General features: G+C 46.8%; 2 protein-coding genes across 2 annotated transcripts in view; one reads left to right on the top strand and one right to left on the bottom strand.

Moving 5' to 3' along the window:
- LOC306789820 (elongation factor 2-like) overlaps positions 1-12827 on the bottom strand; it is a gene marked incomplete at its 5' end in the record, with an annotated part of 41201 nt that extends 28374 nt beyond the window's left edge. The window contains one exon of the mRNA XM_079285888.1: positions 12789-12827. Coding sequence (XP_079142014.1) covers positions 12789-12827 — 39 coding nt within the window. The remainder of the gene's footprint in view (positions 1-12788) is intronic.
- An 18-nt stretch (positions 12828-12845) lies between these two features.
- On the top strand, positions 12846-20757 carry LOC306789819 (synaptonemal complex protein 1-like; the record flags this gene model as incomplete). Its single annotated transcript, XM_079285887.1, has 21 exons — positions 12846-12909; positions 13006-13067; positions 13167-13283; positions 13372-13476; positions 13609-13712; positions 13810-13927; positions 14060-14130; positions 14214-14295; positions 14379-14441; positions 14518-14580; positions 14673-14735; positions 14836-14952; positions 15026-15136; positions 15212-15304; positions 15391-15465; positions 15569-15655; positions 15734-15877; positions 16735-16842; positions 18339-18410; positions 18512-18608; positions 20579-20757. The coding sequence occupies 21 exons, from the start codon at positions 12846-12848 to the stop codon at positions 20755-20757; spliced, it is 1995 nt and encodes a 664-aa protein (XP_079142013.1).
- Positions 20758-21034: the final 277 nt, after the last annotated feature.

Here is a 21034-nt window from a genome sequence, read left to right as displayed (position 1 = left end):
CAAGGGACCTCTCTTGGAAAAATCAAAGTCATCCGATTTGCTTGAAACTTTGCACACCTGTTTGGCTGTTCCCACGTATGCCCCCTCATAAGTTTCAACCTCCTAGCCCAAAGCCTACTCTAAATACCCGTCAGCGCTTCGCCACTCTCCCGATTTTGGGCATTCAGTATGGAGGGTGCACACGCCGACTTTGAACACGTCTAACTTCGGCTGTGGGTGTCGGTTTATTTGTATGTCAATTTCTTCCGTTAGCCCAGGTCAAGGCCGACAATTGGACATGCTTGTCCCGTATGTGTGTTCTTTTTCCGCGGAGATATGGCCCCGTAAAACCCCGAAATTCCGGCCCTTTGCCGACCTCGTACGGCCGAACGCAGGCTCGCATCTCCGATCAACCTCCACAGCTGTGTAGAGGGCAACGAGACCTACAATTAGGTGTGACGGGCGAGACTGTGCGTGCTTGTTTCGCGGAGATATCGCGAAGAGGCAAAACAAAAATAAGTCAGAGTGTCGCCACCTCGAGCAGCACGAAGCGCTGAACCCGTCAGCGCTTCGCCACTCCCCCGATTTTGGTCATTTTCAGAGGTGGTAACCAAGGGACCTCTCTTGGAAAAATCAAAGTCATCCGATTTGCTTGAAACTTTGCACACCTGTTTGGCTGTTCCCACGTATGCCCCCTCATAAGTTTCAACCTCCTAGCCCAAAGCCTACTCTAAATACCCGTCAGCGCTTCGCCACTCTCCCGATTTTGGGCATTCAGTATGGAGGGTGCACACGCCGACTTTGAACACGTCTAACTTCGGCTGTGGGTGTCGGTTTATTTGTATGTCAATTTCTTCCGTTAGCCCAGGTCAAGGCCGACAATTGGACATGCTTGTCCCGTCTGTGTGTTCTTTTTCCGCGGAGATATGGCCCCGTAAAACCCCGAAATTCCGGCCCTTTGCCGACCTCGTACGGCCGAACGCAGGCTCGCATCTCCGATCAACCTCCACAGCTGTGTAGAGGGCAACGAGACCTACAATTAGGTGTGACGGGCGAGACTGTGCGTGCTTGTTTCGCGGAGATATCGCGAAGAGGCAAAACAAAAATAAGTCAGAGTGTCGCCACCTCGAGCAGCACGAAGCGCTGAACCCGTCAGCGCTTCGCCACTCCCCCGATTTTGGTCATTTTCATAGGTGGTAACCAAGGGACCTCTCTTGGAAAAATCAAAGTCATCCGATTTGCTTGAAACTTTGCACACCTGTTTGGCTGTTCCCACGTATGCCCCCTCATAAGTTTCAACCTCCTAGCCCAAAGCCTACTCTAAATACCCGTCAGCGCTTCGCCACTCTCCCGATTTTGGGCATTCAGTATGGAGGGTGCACACGCCGACTTTGAACACGTCTAACTTCGGCTGTGGGTGTCGGTTTATTTGTATGTCAATTTCTTCCGTTAGCCCAGGTCAAGGCCGACAATTGGACATGCTTGTCCCGTATGTGTGTTCTTTTTCCGCGGAGATATGGCCCCGTAAAACCCCGAAATTCCGGCCCTTTGCCGACCTCGTACGGCCGAACGCAGGCTCGCATCTCCGATCAACCTCCACAGCTGTGTAGAGGGCAACGAGACCTACAATTAGGTGTGACGGGCGAGACTGTGCGTGCTTGTTTCGCGGAGATATCGCGAAGAGGCAAAACAAAAATAAGTCAGAGTGTCGCCACCTCGAGCAGCACGAAGCGCTGAACCCGTCAGCGCTTCGCCACTCCCCCGATTTTGGTCATTTTCAGAGGTGGTAACCAAGGGACCTCTCTTGGAAAAATCAAAGTCATCCGATTTGCTTGAAACTTTGCACACCTGTTTGGCTGTTCCCACGTATGCCCCCTCATAAGTTTCAACCTCCTAGCCCAAAGCCTACTCTAAATACCCGTCAGCGCTTCGCCACTCTCCCGATTTTGGGCATTCAGTATGGAGGGTGCACACGCCGACTTTGAACACGTCTAACTTCGGCTGTGGGTGTCGGTTTATTTGTATGTCAATTTCTTCCGTTAGCCCAGGTCAAGGCCGACAATTGGACATGCTTGTCCCGTCTGTGTGTTCTTTTTCCGCGGAGATATGGCCCCGTAAAACCCCGAAATTCCGGCCCTTTGCCGACCTCGTACGGCCGAACGCAGGCTCGCATCTCCGATCAACCTCCACAGCTGTGTAGAGGGCAACGAGACCTACAATTAGGTGTGACGGGCGAGACTGTGCGTGCTTGTTTCGCGGAGATATCGCGAAGAGGCAAAACAAAAATAAGTCAGAGTGTCGCCACCTCGAGCAGCACGAAGCGCTGAACCCGTCAGCGCTTCGCCACTCCCCCGATTTTGGTCATTTTCATAGGTGGTAACCAAGGGACCTCTCTTGGAAAAATCAAAGTCATCCGATTTGCTTGAAACTTTGCACACCTGTTTGGCTGTTCCCACGTATGCCCCCTCATAAGTTTCAACCTCCTAGCCCAAAGCCTACTCTAAATACCCGTCAGCGCTTCGCCACTCTCCCGATTTTGGGCATTCAGTATGGAGGGTGCACACGCCGACTTTGAACACGTCTAACTTCGGCTGTGGGTGTCGGTTTATTTGTATGTCAATTTCTTCCGTTAGCCCAGGTCAAGGCCGACAATTGGACATGCTTGTCCCGTATGTGTGTTCTTTTTCCGCGGAGATATGGCCCCGTAAAACCCCGAAATTCCGGCCCTTTGCCGACCTCGTACGGCCGAACGCAGGCTCGCATCTCCGATCAACCTCCACAGCTGTGTAGAGGGCAACGAGACCTACAATTAGGTGTGACGGGCGAGACTGTGCGTGCTTGTTTCGCGGAGATATCGCGAAGAGGCAAAACAAAAATAAGTCAGAGTGTCGCCACCTCGAGCAGCACGAAGCGCTGAACCCGTCAGCGCTTCGCCACTCCCCCGATTTTGGTCATTTTCAGAGGTGGTAACCAAGGGACCTCTCTTGGAAAAATCAAAGTCATCCGATTTGCTTGAAACTTTGCACACCTGTTTGGCTGTTCCCACGTATGCCCCCTCATAAGTTTCAACCTCCTAGCCCAAAGCCTACTCTAAATACCCGTCAGCGCTTCGCCACTCTCCCGATTTTGGGCATTCAGTATGGAGGGTGCACACGCCGACTTTGAACACGTCTAACTTCGGCTGTGGGTGTCGGTTTATTTGTATGTCAATTTCTTCCGTTAGCCCAGGTCAAGGCCGACAATTGGACATGCTTGTCCCGTCTGTGTGTTCTTTTTCCGCGGAGATATGGCCCCGTAAAACCCCGAAATTCCGGCCCTTTGCCGACCTCGTACGGCCGAACGCAGGCTCGCATCTCCGATCAACCTCCACAGCTGTGTAGAGGGCAACGAGACCTACAATTAGGTGTGACGGGCGAGACTGTGCGTGCTTGTTTCGCGGAGATATCGCGAAGAGGCAAAACAAAAATAAGTCAGAGTGTCGCCACCTCGAGCAGCACGAAGCGCTGAACCCGTCAGCGCTTCGCCACTCCCCCGATTTTGGTCATTTTCATAGGTGGTAACCAAGGGACCTCTCTTGGAAAAATCAAAGTCATCCGATTTGCTTGAAACTTTGCACACCTGTTTGGCTGTTCCCACGTATGCCCCCTCATAAGTTTCAACCTCCTAGCCCAAAGCCTACTCTAAATACCCGTCAGCGCTTCGCCACTCTCCCGATTTTGGGCATTCAGTATGGAGGGTGCACACGCCGACTTTGAACACGTCTAACTTCGGCTGTGGGTGTCGGTTTATTTGTATGTCAATTTCTTCCGTTAGCCCAGGTCAAGGCCGACAATTGGACATGCTTGTCCCGTATGTGTGTTCTTTTTCCGCGGAGATATGGCCCCGTAAAACCCCGAAATTCCGGCCCTTTGCCGACCTCGTACGGCCGAACGCAGGCTCGCATCTCCGATCAACCTCCACAGCTGTGTAGAGGGCAACGAGACCTACAATTAGGTGTGACGGGCGAGACTGTGCGTGCTTGTTTCGCGGAGATATCGCGAAGAGGCAAAACAAAAATAAGTCAGAGTGTCGCCACCTCGAGCAGCACGAAGCGCTGAACCCGTCAGCGCTTCGCCACTCCCCCGATTTTGGTCATTTTCAGAGGTGGTAACCAAGGGACCTCTCTTGGAAAAATCAAAGTCATCCGATTTGCTTGAAACTTTGCACACCTGTTTGGCTGTTCCCACGTATGCCCCCTCATAAGTTTCAACCTCCTAGCCCAAAGCCTACTCTAAATACCCGTCAGCGCTTCGCCACTCTCCCGATTTTGGGCATTCAGTATGGAGGGTGCACACGCCGACTTTGAACACGTCTAACTTCGGCTGTGGGTGTCGGTTTATTTGTATGTCAATTTCTTCCGTTAGCCCAGGTCAAGGCCGACAATTGGACATGCTTGTCCCGTCTGTGTGTTCTTTTTCCGCGGAGATATGGCCCCGTAAAACCCCGAAATTCCGGCCCTTTGCCGACCTCGTACGGCCGAACGCAGGCTCGCATCTCCGATCAACCTCCACAGCTGTGTAGAGGGCAACGAGACCTACAATTAGGTGTGACGGGCGAGACTGTGCGTGCTTGTTTCGCGGAGATATCGCGAAGAGGCAAAACAAAAATAAGTCAGAGTGTCGCCACCTCGAGCAGCACGAAGCGCTGAACCCGTCAGCGCTTCGCCACTCCCCCGATTTTGGTCATTTTCATAGGTGGTAACCAAGGGACCTCTCTTGGAAAAATCAAAGTCATCCCATTTGCTTGAAACTTTGCACACCTGTTTGGCTGTTCCCACGTATGCCCCCTCATAAGTTTCAACCTCCTAGCCCAAAGCCTACTCTAAATACCCGTCAGCGCTTCGCCACTCTCCCGATTTTGGGCATTCAGTATGGAGGGTGCACACGCCGACTTTGAACACGTCTAACTTCGGCTGTGGGTGTCGGTTTATTTGTATGTCAATTTCTTCCGTTAGCCCAGGTCAAGGCCGACAATTGGACATGCTTGTCCCGTCTGTGTGTTCTTTTTCCGCGGAGATATGGCCCCGTAAAACCCCGAAATTCCGGCCCTTTGCCGACCTCGTACGGCCGAACGCAGGCTCGCATCTCCGATCAACCTCCACAGCTGTGTAGAGGGCAACGAGACCTACAATTAGGTGTGACGGGCGAGACTGTGCGTGCTTGTTTCGCGGAGATATCGCGAAGAGGCAAAACAAAAATAAGTCAGAGTGTCGCCACCTCGAGCAGCACGAAGCGCTGAACCCGTCAGCGCTTCGCCACTCCCCCGATTTTGGTCATTTTCATAGGTGGTAACCAAGGGACCTCTCTTGGAAAAATCAAAGTCATCCCATTTGCTTGAAACTTTGCACACCTGTTTGGCTGTTCCCACGTATGCCCCCTCATAAGTTTCAACCTCCTAGCCCAAAGCCTACTCTAAATACCCGTCAGCGCTTCGCCACTCTCCCGATTTTGGGCATTCAGTATGGAGGGTGCACACGCCGACTTTGAACACGTCTAACTTCGGCTGTGGGTGTCGGTTTATTTGTATGTCAATTTCTTCCGTTAGCCCAGGTCAAGGCCGACAATTGGACATGCTTGTCCCGTCTGTGTGTTCTTTTTCCGCGGAGATATGGCCCCGTAAAACCCCGAAATTCCGGCCCTTTGCCGACCTCGTACGGCCGAACGCAGGCTCGCATCTCCGATCAACCTCCACAGCTGTGTAGAGGGCAACGAGACCTACAATTAGGTGTGACGGGCGAGACTGTGCGTGCTTGTTTCGCGGAGATATCGCGAAGAGGCAAAACAAAAATAAGTCAGAGTGTCGCCACCTCGAGCAGCACGAAGCGCTGAACCCGTCAGCGCTTCGCCACTCCCCCGATTTTGGTCATTTTCATAGGTGGTAACCAAGGGACCTCTCTTGGAAAAATCAAAGTCATCCCATTTGCTTGAAACTTTGCACACCTGTTTGGCTGTTCCCACGTATGCCCCCTCATAAGTTTCAACCTCCTAGCCCAAAGCCTACTCTAAATACCCGTCAGCGCTTCGCCACTCTCCCGATTTTGGGCATTCAGTATGGAGGGTGCACACGCCGACTTTGAACACGTCTAACTTCGGCTGTGGGTGTCGGTTTATTTGTATGTCAATTTCTTCCGTTAGCCCAGGTCAAGGCCGACAATTGGACATGCTTGTCCCGTCTGTGTGTTCTTTTTCCGCGGAGATATGGCCCCGTAAAACCCCGAAATTCCGGCCCTTTGCCGACCTCGTACGGCCGAACGCAGGCTCGCATCTCCGATCAACCTCCACAGCTGTGTAGAGGGCAACGAGACCTACAATTAGGTGTGACGGGCGAGACTGTGCGTGCTTGTTTCGCGGAGATATCGCGAAGAGGCAAAACAAAAATAAGTCAGAGTGTCGCCACCTCGAGCAGCACGAAGCGCTGAACCCGTCAGCGCTTCGCCACTCCCCCGATTTTGGTCATTTTCATAGGTGGTAACCAAGGGACCTCTCTTGGAAAAATCAAAGTCATCCCATTTGCTTGAAACTTTGCACACCTGTTTGGCTGTTCCCACGTATGCCCCCTCATAAGTTTCAACCTCCTAGCCCAAAGCCTACTCTAAATACCCGTCAGCGCTTCGCCACTCTCCCGATTTTGGGCATTCAGTATGGAGGGTGCACACGCCGACTTTGAACACGTCTAACTTCGGCTGTGGGTGTCGGTTTATTTGTATGTCAATTTCTTCCGTTAGCCCAGGTCAAGGCCGACAATTGGACATGCTTGTCCCGTCTGTGTGTTCTTTTTCCATGGGAGATATGGCCCCGTAAAACCCCGAAATTCCGGCCCTTTGCCGACCTCGTACGGCCGAACGCAGGCTCGCATCTCCGATCAACCTCCACAGCTGTGTAGAGGGCAACGAGACCTACAATTAGGTGTGACGGGCGAGACTGTGCGTGCTTGTTTCGCGGAGATATCGCGAAGAGGCAAAACAAAAATAAGTCAGAGTGTCGCCACCTCGAGCAGCACGAAGCGCTGAACCCGTCAGCGCTTCGCCACTCCCCCGATTTTGGTCATTTTCATAGGTGGTAACCAAGGGACCTCTCTTGGAAAAATCAAAGTCATCCGATTTGCTTGAAACTTTGCACACCTGTTTGGCTGTTCCCACGTATGCCCCCTCATAAGTTTCAACCTCCTAGCCCAAAGCCTACTCTAAATACCCGTCAGCGCTTCGCCACTCTCCCGATTTTGGGCATTCAGTATGGAGGGTGCACACGCCGACTTTGAACACGTCTAACTTCGGCTGTGGGTGTCGGTTTATTTGTATGTCAATTTCTTCCGTTAGCCCAGGTCAAGGCCGACAATTGGACATGCTTGTCCCGTCTGTGTGTTCTTTTTCCGCGGAGATATGGCCCCGTAAAACCCCGAAATTCCGGCCCTTTGCCGACCTCGTACGGCCGAACGCAGGCTCGCATCTCCGATCAACCTCCACAGCTGTGTAGAGGGCAACGAGACCTACAATTAGGTGTGACGGGCGAGACTGTGCGTGCTTGTTTCGCGGAGATATCGCGAAGAGGCAAAACAAAAATAAGTCAGAGTGTCGCCACCTCGAGCAGCACGAAGCGCTGAACCCGTCAGCGCTTCGCCACTCCCCCGATTTTGGTCATTTTCATAGGTGGTAACCAAGGGACCTCTCTTGGAAAAATCAAAGTCATCCGATTTGCTTGAAACTTTGCACACCTGTTTGGCTGTTCCCACGTATGCCCCCTCATAAGTTTCAACCTCCTAGCCCAAAGCCTACTCTAAATACCCGTCAGCGCTTCGCCACTCTCCCGATTTTGGGCATTCAGTATGGAGGGTGCACACGCCGACTTTGAACACGTCTAACTTCGGCTGTGGGTGTCGGTTTATTTGTATGTCAATTTCTTCCGTTAGCCCAGGTCAAGGCCGACAATTGGACATGCTTGTCCCGTATGTGTGTTCTTTTTCCGCGGAGATATGGCCCCGTAAAACCCCGAAATTCCGGCCCTTTGCCGACCTCGTACGGCCGAACGCAGGCTCGCATCTCCGATCAACCTCCACAGCTGTGTAGAGGGCAACGAGACCTACAATTAGGTGTGACGGGCGAGACTGTGCGTGCTTGTTTCGCGGAGATATCGCGAAGAGGCAAAACAAAAATAAGTCAGAGTGTCGCCACCTCGAGCAGCACGAAGCGCTGAACCCGTCAGCGCTTCGCCACTCCCCCGATTTTGGTCATTATCATAGGTGGTAACCAAGGGACCTCTCTTGGAAAAATCAAAGTCATCCGATTTGCTTGAAACTTTGCACACCTGTTTGGCTGTTCCCACGTATGCCCCCTCATAAGTTTCAACCTCCTAGCCCAAAGCCTACTCTAAATACCCGTCAGCGCTTCGCCACTCTCCCGATTTTGGGCATTCAGTATGGAGGGTGCACACGCCGACTTTGAACACGTCTAACTTCGGCTGTGGGTGTCGGTTTATTTGTATGTCAATTTCTTCCGTTAGCCCAGGTCAAGGCCGACAATTGGACATGCTTGTCCCGTATGTGTGTTCTTTTTCCGCGGAGATATGGCCCCGTAAAACCCCGAAATTCCGGCCCTTTGCCGACCTCGTACGGCCGAACGCAGGCTCGCATCTCCGATCAACCTCCACAGCTGTGTAGAGGGCAACGAGACCTACAATTAGGTGTGACGGGCGAGACTGTGCGTGCTTGTTTCGCGGAGATATCGCGAAGAGGCAAAACAAAAATAAGTCAGAGTGTCGCCACCTCGAGCAGCACGAAGCGCTGAACCCGTCAGCGCTTCGCCACTCCCCCGATTTTGGTCATTATCATAGGTGGTAACCAAGGGACCTCTCTTGGAAAAATCAAAGTCATCCCATTTGCTTGAAACTTTGCACACCTGTTTGGCTGTTCCCACGTATGCCCCCTCATAAGTTTCAACCTCCTAGCCCAAAGCCTACTCTAAATACCCGTCAGCGCTTCGCCACTCTCCCGATTTTGGGCATTCAGTATGGAGGGTGCACACGCCGACTTTGAACACGTCTAACTTCGGCTGTGGGTGTCGGTTTATTTGTATGTCAATTTCTTCCGTTAGCCCAGGTCAAGGCCGACAATTGGACATGCTTGTCCCGTCTGTGTGTTCTTTTTCCATGGGAGATATGGCCCCGTAAAACCCCGAAATTCCGGCCCTTTGCCGACCTCGTACGGCCGAACGCAGGCTCGCATCTCCGATCAACCTCCACAGCTGTGTAGAGGGCAACGAGACCTACAATTAGGTGTGACGGGCGAGACTGTGCGTGCTTGTTTCGCGGAGATATCGCGAAGAGGCAAAACAAAAATAAGTCAGAGTGTCGCCACCTCGAGCAGCACGAAGCGCTGAACCCGTCAGCGCTTCGCCACTCCCCCGATTTTGGTCATTTTCATAGGTGGTAACCAAGGGACCTCTCTTGGAAAAATCAAAGTCATCCGATTTGCTTGAAACTTTGCACACCTGTTTGGCTGTTCCCACGTATGCCCCCTCATAAGTTTCAACCTCCTAGCCCAAAGCCTACTCTAAATACCCGTCAGCGCTTCGCCACTCTCCCGATTTTGGGCATTCAGTATGGAGGGTGCACACGCCGACTTTGAACACGTCTAACTTCGGCTGTGGGTGTCGGTTTATTTGTATGTCAATTTCTTCCGTTAGCCCAGGTCAAGGCCGACAATTGGACATGCTTGTCCCGTCTGTGTGTTCTTTTTCCGCGGAGATATGGCCCCGTAAAACCCCGAAATTCCGGCCCTTTGCCGACCTCGTACGGCCGAACGCAGGCTCGCATCTCCGATCAACCTCCACAGCTGTGTAGAGGGCAACGAGACCTACAATTAGGTGTGACGGGCGAGACTGTGCGTGCTTGTTTCGCGGAGATATCGCGAAGAGGCAAAACAAAAATAAGTCAGAGTGTCGCCACCTCGAGCAGCACGAAGCGCTGAACCCGTCAGCGCTTCGCCACTCCCCCGATTTTGGTCATTTTCATAGGTGGTAACCAAGGGACCTCTCTTGGAAAAATCAAAGTCATCCGATTTGCTTGAAACTTTGCACACCTGTTTGGCTGTTCCCACGTATGCCCCCTCATAAGTTTCAACCTCCTAGCCCAAAGCCTACTCTAAATACCCGTCAGCGCTTCGCCACTCTCCCGATTTTGGGCATTCAGTATGGAGGGTGCACACGCCGACTTTGAACACGTCTAACTTCGGCTGTGGGTGTCGGTTTATTTGTATGTCAATTTCTTCCGTTAGCCCAGGTCAAGGCCGACAATTGGACATGCTTGTCCCGTATGTGTGTTCTTTTTCCGCGGAGATATGGCCCCGTAAAACCCCGAAATTCCGGCCCTTTGCCGACCTCGTACGGCCGAACGCAGGCTCGCATCTCCGATCAACCTCCACAGCTGTGTAGAGGGCAACGAGACCTACAATTAGGTGTGACGGGCGAGACTGTGCGTGCTTGTTTCGCGGAGATATCGCGAAGAGGCAAAACAAAAATAAGTCAGAGTGTCGCCACCTCGAGCAGCACGAAGCGCTGAACCCGTCAGCGCTTCGCCACTCCCCCGATTTTGGTCATTTTCATAGGTGGTAACCAAGGGACCTCTCTTGGAAAAATCAAAGTCATCCCATTTGCTTGAAACTTTGCACACCTGTTTGGCTGTTCCCACGTATGCCCCCTCATAAGTTTCAACCTCCTAGCCCAAAGCCTACTCTAAATACCCGTCAGCGCTTCGCCACTCTCCCGATTTTGGGCATTCAGTATGGAGGGTGCACACGCCGACTTTGAACACGTCTAACTTCGGCTGTGGGTGTCGGTTTATTTGTATGTCAATTTATTCCGTTAGCCCAGGTCAAGGCCGACAATTGGACATGCTTGTCCCGTCTGTGTGTTCTTTTTCCGCGGAGATATGGCCCCGTAAAACCCCGAAATTCCGGCCCTTTGCCGACCTCGTACGGCCGAACGCAGGCTCGCATCTCCGATCAACCTCCACAGCTGTGTAGAGGGCAACGAGACCTACAATTAGGTGTGACGGGCGAGACTGTGCGTGCTTGTTTCGCGGAGATATCGCGAAGAGGCAAAACAAAAATAAGTCAGAGTGTCGCCACCTCGAGCAGCACGAAGCGCTGAACCCGCCAGCGCTTCGCCACTCCCCCGATTTTGGTCATTTTCATAGGTGGTAACCAAGGGACCTCTCTTGGAAAAATCAAAGTCATCCGATTTGCTTGAAACTTTGCACACCTGTTTGGCTGTTCCCACGTATGCCCCCTCATAAGTTTCAACCTCCTAGCCCAAAGCCTACTCTAAATACCCGTCAGCGCTTCGCCACTCTCCCGATTTTGGGCATTCAGTATGGAGGGTGCACACGCCGACTTTGAACACGTCTAACTTCGGCTGTGGGTGTCGGTTTATTTGTATGTCAATTTCTTCCGTTAGCCCAGGTCAAGGCCGACAATTGGACATGCTTGTCCCGTCTGTGTGTTCTTTTTCCGCGGAGATATGGCCCCGTAAAACCCCGAAATTCCGGCCCTTTGCCGACCTCGTACGGCCGAACGCAGGCTCGCATCTCCGATCAACCTCCACAGCTGTGTAGAGGGCAACGAGACCTACAATTAGGTGTGACGGGCGAGACTGTGCGTGCTTGTTTCGCGGAGATATCGCGAAGAGGCAAAACAAAAATAAGTCAGAGTGTCGCCACCTCGAGCAGCACGAAGCGCTGAACCCGCCAGCGCTTCGCCACTCCCCCGATTTTGGTCATTTTCATAGGTGGTAACCAAGGGACCTCTCTTGGAAAAATCAAAGTCATCCGATTTGCTTGAAACTTTGCACACCTGTTTGGCTGTTCCCACGTATGCCCCCTCATAAGTTTCAACCTCCTAGCCCAAAGCCTACTCTAAATACCCTCATATCTGGAAAAGTGTCATTCCAACTACATTTGATAGGGCTGCCGTTTATGCCAAAAATCCCAACCCGAATGGCACTAATGGTCCCGGGGTTCCCCAAAGCCTGTAGGGACACTTTATGCCATTCAGATGTTCAATGACGAATTAGGTTTAATTAAAGATAATAATAGTTGGTAAGCATTATGATTGAATGAACTTAACAAGGTTCTCCAGGTTTTGTCTAAAACGTCAGATAAGCTTTGACTGAACTATTACTAATGTTATAATGGATCTTATGTCTTGTTGGTCTCAGTATTTCAGGATGACTGCTTGTTAAAATGACACTAAAAGTGGAGAAATCAGGCCTTACTATAAAACATGTTTGTTAGTATTAGTACACTTTGTTATTTGAAGGATCACTAGAGAAGGATCCTAAAGATGTGATCATTAAGTATTTACTGACTTACAGATGAACAAGATGAACTTCTAAAAAGCTCAAAACAGGAACAAGAATCCCTTCTTCAAAGACTGAACGCTGCAGAGCAGCACTCTAAAGACACGGAAGTGAGTGCGTTCACATTCTTGTCATTTTCACTGAAACTTGTCTCTCTCGTGTGTTGTCTGCTTTGATTAAAAATGAGTCGTATCCCTCAGAAAAATGGTGAAGCTATTGCTGCAATGCTGGCCCAAAGCAAAGAAGAATATGGACAGATGATTGAAAACAAAGACCTGAGCTTGCAGGAGCTCACTAGAGTTAAACACCAGCAAGCAGACAAGCTGGAGGAGATTCAGACAACCCTTCAGGAGCTCCAGAGTTCACAAGCAGCAGAGATACAGAGGTAGAAATAACTCGAGTCAATTCAGAGCATTTTACTGACCAAACACAGTTTCTCCTCATACCACTTTGTTGCTGTCATGACCCACTTTAAAGGACCATGGACCTGGAGGAGAATCTTACGGCAAGCAACAAAGAACTTGAGAGGAGAAACACACTTTTAGGTAAGCCTCACTGAGGGAAGTGTGTGGATATTTTATTTGCTGCTCTTTCACGCTAATAAATACACTAATAATATATAAATATGTTTTACTCAACAGGAGAGAGCCGAGAGCAGAGTGCAGACAAAGATGAGCAGATCAAAATCCTTGAAGATAAACTGGTAGGGTGGATTTTAGTTTGTTTCTCAACCAGTCGTCATAGCTCGAACACAAAGGACGAGAACTTGAAGGCACTCATTGTACGCTTTCCTTGTTCTTAGGAGAGAGAATCCAAATCCGTTGAGTCCATGAAGGCTACGAATGAAACCACTGAACTCAGAGTGGAGGAACTCACAGCTGAGCTGTCGAGGAGAACTGAAGAAGTCCAGCTATTTAAGGTGATACACATAGATCGCTCATCTCAGAAGGAAAAGTTATGTTCAGTCTAATACAGAAGCCCGAGGTAACATTTTGTTGTCGATAAAGGTTGAAGCAGAGATTGAGAACGCTGACCTGGATCGACTGAAGAAGACCTTAGAAGCTGCTGAAAACGCACAAGAGGATTTAAAGAAGAAGGCCACAGTGACAGAGGTTTTTATTTGGTTTACTTCTCATCATCTGTTACCCACAGCTCAGATCTTTTTTGAAAAATATTGAGTGATATTGTGTATATATATACACAATACATGGCTTCACCACATTGTGTTTTTAATTTATTCTCAGATCAAAGTGCAAGACCTGCAGGAGCAACTGAATACTGAAGTAAATCAGAATAAAGAGCAAACCTTTCAGATGGAGCAACTGAGGAAAGACTTCACGCAGCATAGGTGAGTTCTTCCATTACATTACATAATATTCGCATATCAAATATTACATTCAACTGTTATAAGTTCATGTCTAATGTTTCATTTATGTCCTTTTAAGAGTGAAGTACAAAAAGCTATCCTCCACCTTTAACGAGCTGCAGTGTGAGAAGACAGCCATTCAGCGGCAGCTTGAGAGCGGATCTTCTGATGTGAAAGCTATGGAGGCAAACATGAAGGTCTGAATCATCCTTTCACATGTGATCTTTTGCTTTTGTACATTAGCTGTTTGCATTAGCTGTCTGTTTTTTTTTTTTTTTATTGCTGACTGTCATATGAATAACATGCTGGAATCTGTTTTGACTGATCAGGAGAGTGAGGAGAAGGTCGTGAAGCTCTCAAGAGAAATTCAAAGACTGGAAGAAGAAAAACAATGTTTACGGTGAGTTTTTCACTTCAGAGACAGAAAGAGGTTTGACATTGTGTAGTTTTCAAGGTTAATATTTGTATGTTTATATTAAATAGAGAGGAAGTAAACTCCATTAAAACCAAAAGCCAAGGGACATATCAGGAAAGCGAGATTTTGCAGAAGAAGATTGAAGAAAATGTAAGTATGCCAACCAACCCAATTACCAACAGTAACACAGTTCTGAAGTGTGAAAAGATGATTTCTCTGATCTTTGTCTACAGTGTGAACATCTGCAGGAGGAAATTACAGAAAAAGAAAATCGGATCAAATCTGTGGAAACAAAGGTCATTGAAGAAGTGAAACGTGAAATGCTAATGTTATCGATCAGTTTGTGTGAATAACAAGACGTTTGTTTCTTAGCTGTGCAAGCTCAGGAAAACATTTGAGATTAAACTTAAAGCCCAAGAGGGATTCCAGAAAAAGGTTTGTGACTGTGAAACTACATTTACAGTACAGGAAATGGTGGTGTTGTATATTTATATATTTAATTTAGCAGTGGAATTGTATATTTTCAGAATAAAATGCTTCAGAAACAAATAGCAAAGGAGAATGCGAAATCCAGTCAACTTGAAATTGTGGTATGTTGTTTTTTTAATCTTCCAGTATGTAATATTGATATAAAACATTGAAATGATAAGTATAGCCCTGTATGATGTAAATGTTTGTCTTTGTCTTCAGATCAACAGTCTTCAGGAGGAGTCCCAGAGCCTCAAACAACTGAACGAAGAAGACCATCAGAACATGCTGAAGGCCCTTGAGTCCAAGTCCTCCTTTGCAACAGAGCTTGAGAATGAGGTTACTTATACAATGCTATGTAATTTACCACATTTTTAAGTTCCTTACAATAAAAAACAGCCTTTTTTTACAGTGCCAAAAGCTCAGATTAACAGCAGTAGAGGCCGCCAAGAACAAGGAAGACACAGAAGTCAAGTGTCAACACAAGATAGCCGATATGGTCGCACTCATGGAGAAACATAAGGTCATTGTGAAGTTACGGTTTTGGTCTTTTCCAGCATGACAGTCGATCCAAACACATGTTGCATTGTGTTGATAGAGCCAGTACGACCGGATAGTTGAAGAGAAGGACGCAGAGCTCGATGAGAACAAGAGGAAAGAGACGCAGACTGTGGCCTCCAGGAAATCTCTGGTATGTTGCTGAAGAATTATGAATTCATGTTTATTTACATATGAATTAGATCAAATTATAAGCAAAACTAAAATTGTGAAAATCAGGAGTTGGACCTCACGAAGCACAAGGCACATAACGATCAGCTGAAGCAACAGCTGAAGACAGAAATAACAGAGAAGGTACGTCACACTTTGAATCAGTTACATCTTTTGGGGCTTTTCACTGAAATGCATTCACTTTTTGACAGTTTATTGTTTGAGAAACACTTTTCATTGCTTTTAGGAAAAGGTGCAGAAGGAGCTGACTAACTTGACGAAAGTAATAGCATCAACAAAAGTCACCCAGCTGTCAGAAGCAAGGACCAAGCAGGTACAGCATCTAACAGGAACCACTGATGACGTTTGTCATCACGTGCATCTAACCAAGAATTCATCTCTACATTTCCAGTCACCTGCCTCAGACTATAAACAGAGGAGATGTTCCAAGACCCCAAAAGACAGCTCTCCAAAAAGACACATGTTTGACTTCTCCGAGGCCCTGAGGACTCCCTACAGCAGAGAGGAGGGAAGAGCTGCTTTTAAGAAGAAAGCTGTGAGTTCAAGCTAACACAGCTCTTTAGACTGTTATTTCAGGCACATTCATACATGTTGAGGCGAGTTGGAAATCAAATCATCAAATTGTCTTAACTTATGTTGCATTCTTGTATAATTGTAGCTGGCAGTTTAATGCATTTTCATGTCCAAGACAGGTGGAGTACAAATACTGTGGACGTTGTGTATGAGCTCACCTGTTCAGAGTCCCACTTATAACCATTAAACAGCATTTGCCCCTTTCATACAGACAAACCGTTCATTTTTAACATAAACTGTGTGACGAAAAACCACGGAGGAGGTTCTGATGTGTGTGCATGTGCATGCAAAGACTGTGTGTGTGTGTGTGTGTGTGTGTGTGTGTGTGTGTGTGTGTGTGTGTGTGTATGTGCATTCATGTGCAGGGGGATTGTCCCTCAGTATGTGCTGCATGTCAACAGTGAATGACTGCGGTGTGAACGAGTCACTAGAGGTTATTGCTGAGCGATAGCTCGTTGTCAAGAGATAAATCACACTACGATAACATTTGATGTCCTCTGTGGTGAAGCAATCTGTGTGGAACAACCCCAAAGACAACAGTTTCATCTATTCATAAAGTAAACCTTGATACGATGATGAAGACCAGCATAACAGTTTAGTCACTATTGTAGCATTCATAATCATAAAACTCAGACTGACGCTGACTTTGTGTCGAAGGAAACTCACAACGAAGATCTGAAGGCCCCGAGAAGCTTTGCAAGCGGAGTTGGCGGAACATCAAACATCAAAGTAATATCCAGTATTTTTCTGAAATGTCCCAAAAATGAATAAAAATATGAATGTGTTTTGCTGACATTGCCTCTTTGAATTCCTTTACAGTCGTACAGAATAAGGACGCCTCCTTCTGCTGTGAAGGCAGAGCGCTGGGGGAACAGCACCATGGAGCTCGAGTTCAAGTCCGACAGCTCTGATCAAATCGATCTCTTCGTGAGTTGTTCTATATTATCTATATATATATATATTTATATATTGGCTGATGGTAGAGATGGGCAAAGATACATCAAAATGTATTTTGATACAAAATACCCCTCAAGTAAATGTATCAAAATAAAATACAAAATACTGGTGCCAGAAAATGTAACAAAATACAATACATGTATTTTGTATTTAAAGTATAGGAAATACTTTTTTCTGGATTTTCCGTTTTCTCGCAATTTGGTATAGCAGAGCATTCAGGTTTGGGCTATAATGTACACAAAGCTCTGGTGAAGCCCACAAAAAAGAAAAACAGTCACAGAATGTCAGTGTAACTAAGCACATCTGTGCTTGTCGATGGTCCTTCTTGAACATCATCTTGCTGAGAGATGTTGTCCACCTGGCCAACTGTAAAATGTATAAAATAATAAAACTGAGAATACTTTCATAATATGCCTTTTAAATAAAATAAATTGGATATTTAATGTTTTTTTTAAACAAATGGACATCTACTGTCATAGCCTGGCTAACTGTGAACTGTATTATCTGCCAGTAATTGATATGGCATTATGACATTCACATTGAGAAGATACAGCATAACTCAGTGGTGGGCCGTCAGGGCCTGCAAGGCCTTCTCTGCTGGCCTAAATAGAATCACAAAGTTATGTCTATTTTATAATTTAATGTATTATAATTTATACAATTATTTTCCCCATTATCTTATTTTCTCATGGCACAGCTACTGTCTTCCTCAGTTGCTCTGCTTCCAGTGCAGCTTGTTTTAAGTAGAGCTTTTATCCAATCAGCTGTGGTTATAAGGTGGTATTTCAGCTGCAGGACAGCAGTCAAGGCCCAGGCATACAATGCACGGCCGGCCACTGGCATAACTTGTAATACAGTGCAAGATTAGATGGTCAGACGTCTCTTGATAAGGTTATCATGAACATACAAGCTCCCAATCTCCCTCTTCCTATAGCTAGCTACTCGACCGACAAGTTAACTTGCTAAACACTGGCTATGCACTAGCCTAGACAGCATGCTAGCGTAATTAGCATGTTTGCATCGAGCTTGATATTATAACCATCACCATGTATATACAATAGGCTATGAAGCCAGACCCAGACATCAATTATAGATCAAGCTAGTTGACATCTGTCACACTCAGATACAATATATAACTTGACAGACAATCCGTTGAACTGGAAGATCTGAAGACTGAACTCGTGAACTGTTTTTTGATTGGTGGAGAAAGTATTTTGAGTATTTTAAATACAAAATTACTCCACTAAAGTATTTTGTTACAAATTACATTCGATTTTTATCAGCCCTATCAACTACAAATTACAAAATACTCAAAAGTAATTGAAATACGTATTTCAAATACAAGTAATAGAAATACTGCCTACCTCTGGCTGATGGTTTGTTTGTCAGAAGAAGACATTGTTGGTGATCATTCGTAGCAGATTGCCAGTAGAGCTGATTTGGCCTTCTCTTTCTCTTCTCGGCAGACCTTTGCAAGTGCACCTGCACCTGTAGACACTTTCTCCGCTCCACAATGCAAACGTAACATCTTCAAGAAGGTAACGTGCTGTTAGAAAATTGGGTTTATGCATTGTATACATGGACAAAGAAGACATAATCCCTGGTAGTTAAAAGATTTGGATCAAAATTTATTTTTCAGATTCAGAACCCCGTCACTCATAAATCACCAGGGAGCTCCTTGAAGTTTGCTGCAATGAAGAGAATGAGGGATGCTGGCTGGACTGCTGTCACTGGCTGTGACAAAAAGAAGAGGACGACCAATGTGAAGATATTTGCATAAATAGTGTTATGACGGGTCAGATAGACAGTTATCATAATAGACAGGTTCAGATGTTCATTCTCCAACTTTGTTAGCATACATATACAGCAGTGTTAAAGATCCAATAGACAGTATTAATAAGAGCATGCCAATTTATTTCTTAACATGCGTAGGAAGTAGTGTTATGGATCAGTTCAACTGTATTGTTAACCACAGAAAGATTTAGTTCATATTCCTGCTGTCGTGTTGCATGATTTATCTTTACTGCTGTTCACATGCAATCTCTTTTTTTCTGCACAAGTTCATATTGTTGGTGTCGGAAATGGTTCATTTATGTATTACGAACTTAATATATTCACGTTTCCTAATATTGACAGTGATATAAGTCAAATAAATGTTCAAATTGATCAGCATTGTCTTTGTTTGAATGTTATCTTCTTCTGCCGTCAGCATCTCATGAAGGATTTAGATTTCACATGGCCGAATTGTACTAATTAGTGGAAACCCATTCCAACATGTAGCAATATCAGGGATTGGCAAATAGAAAGCATTAATGCTGACATCTCGATCGCATAGTTTGTCTGAGTAACGGTCGATAATGCTCGTCATTGAAACTTGAATTCACACTATCATGGTTTAACTGTGTAATCTGTGATTCATGCATGTGTGGCACCCTGTACAATTTAATGGCTACAATTATTTGCACAGGTGTATTAGTTGTGTCATTACCTTGCCCCCCTGCTAGCCGACCTATAGCTACGTCAGCCATTGTAAAGTCAGTAACCTGGCCTGATAATTGTATTGTTCCCATGTAAAGTTATATACAGATAAATGGTGTGTCCTGTGACAGATATAAGCAGTAGTTTGTTAGGCTGTATATTTCAAGTTGTGTGTTCACAATTCATGTAATTCTTGTCTAAGATAAGCGAGCTAACCCATAAAGGACAGTCATCTGAGACTGTCTTGTTGTATTCACAGCACAATACATTCATCTGGAAAACTGAATGGACATCATCATCATTCAGTGTGTAACATTTGCACCAAATCAACGCAAGATGAAGTGTTTGTAAAAACTCTTTCAGAACGTTGACGTAAATCGGCATTACCTATATATCGTGGATCCGAAGACAAATGATGGCGGGACCCGATTTTAAAAGGGAGCACAGTTTGAAGACCACGAGATGACCAGCTTTGTAAAGTCAGGTAGGTCCAAAGTCACCTACCTTCTCTCACCTCATCTGAGGATTAGTAGTCATGCACATAGAACTACCTGAACCTGTGCAAAGTTAGTATGTGTTTGTTTGTATGGAGGCGTGGGTTCAAATCTCACTGCCAGTGATTTTAAGTCACTGCTGCTGTTATTCTGTAAACTGCCTCTGAACAGCAGATCAACCACTCTACTAATTGATTCACAATTGTATGTATATATACACAGTATATGATACCTACGTTTTTAAATCTACGTATGTAAACATACATGTATCAATAAACACAGTAATAAATAAATACATGAAATATACAAATGAATAAATACAGATACAAGTCAGAGCCTTGCTCCCCGCAACCCATAGGCGCATGGAGGCGACCCTCTCGCTCTCCGGGGAGAACTCCAACACAGTGGCGCTCAGCCGGGGGCTCGTGAGTATCCCCACTCCTGTAAAAGAAAAAGTATGGTGAAATGAGTTGTTAACATCTGAATGAATGGGTTAATGAATGTGGGTTTCCTCAAGGAGGATAATTTAACAGATCAGGTTAAAAAAGTTACAGAAATGATAGAAAGTCACAAAAGAAGTTTGAAAATGTGGAAGGATGAATCTGAAAGTAGGGAAAGAAAGAAATAGTTTAAAAAGATGTCTAAAGTAGATAAACCAAATGAGAAACAGGCAGATAAAGCTTCTCAGAAATCATCTTCTCTCTATCCCTCACTGCATGCCATGTCCCAACTAGGCAGCCCAGCCAAGTCACATGAGGACCTGGTAACAACTGGAGACACAGTGAGAGGTTCCTACAACCACTCATGTGACACAGAAGTGGACGAGGACCATGAACAGACGACGACGACGACGAGGAAAGACCTGAACTCTGATTCCCGATGGTCCAAGTGGCAGGTCCAGATGGAGCAATGATGGTCCACAGACCCTGGACTGACAGAGACATGACCGACGCCCTGGCACATCTGCCAGACCCTCAAGTATCAGGCACAAAGTTTGGTGATGAAGTTATCGTATCGCCAACTATGCCAAGGTTCGAGCAGCCTGTCAAGGAAATGCCAGACAGGTACAAACCAACTGGGATCACGCTGACAACGCTGCATATAGAGACATGATTACCTACTGGTTACAGCTTTGACAATTGCTTTCCCGCCGAGAATCAACATGAACATGAAAAACATCATGCAAGCAA

This window comes from Melanostigma gelatinosum (genome assembly GCF_949748355.1).
Source record: "Melanostigma gelatinosum genome assembly, chromosome: 15".
NCBI classification, from domain to species: Eukaryota; Metazoa; Chordata; class Actinopteri; order Perciformes; family Zoarcidae; genus Melanostigma; species Melanostigma gelatinosum.
This window is presented reverse-complemented; position numbering and strand designations above follow the sequence as displayed.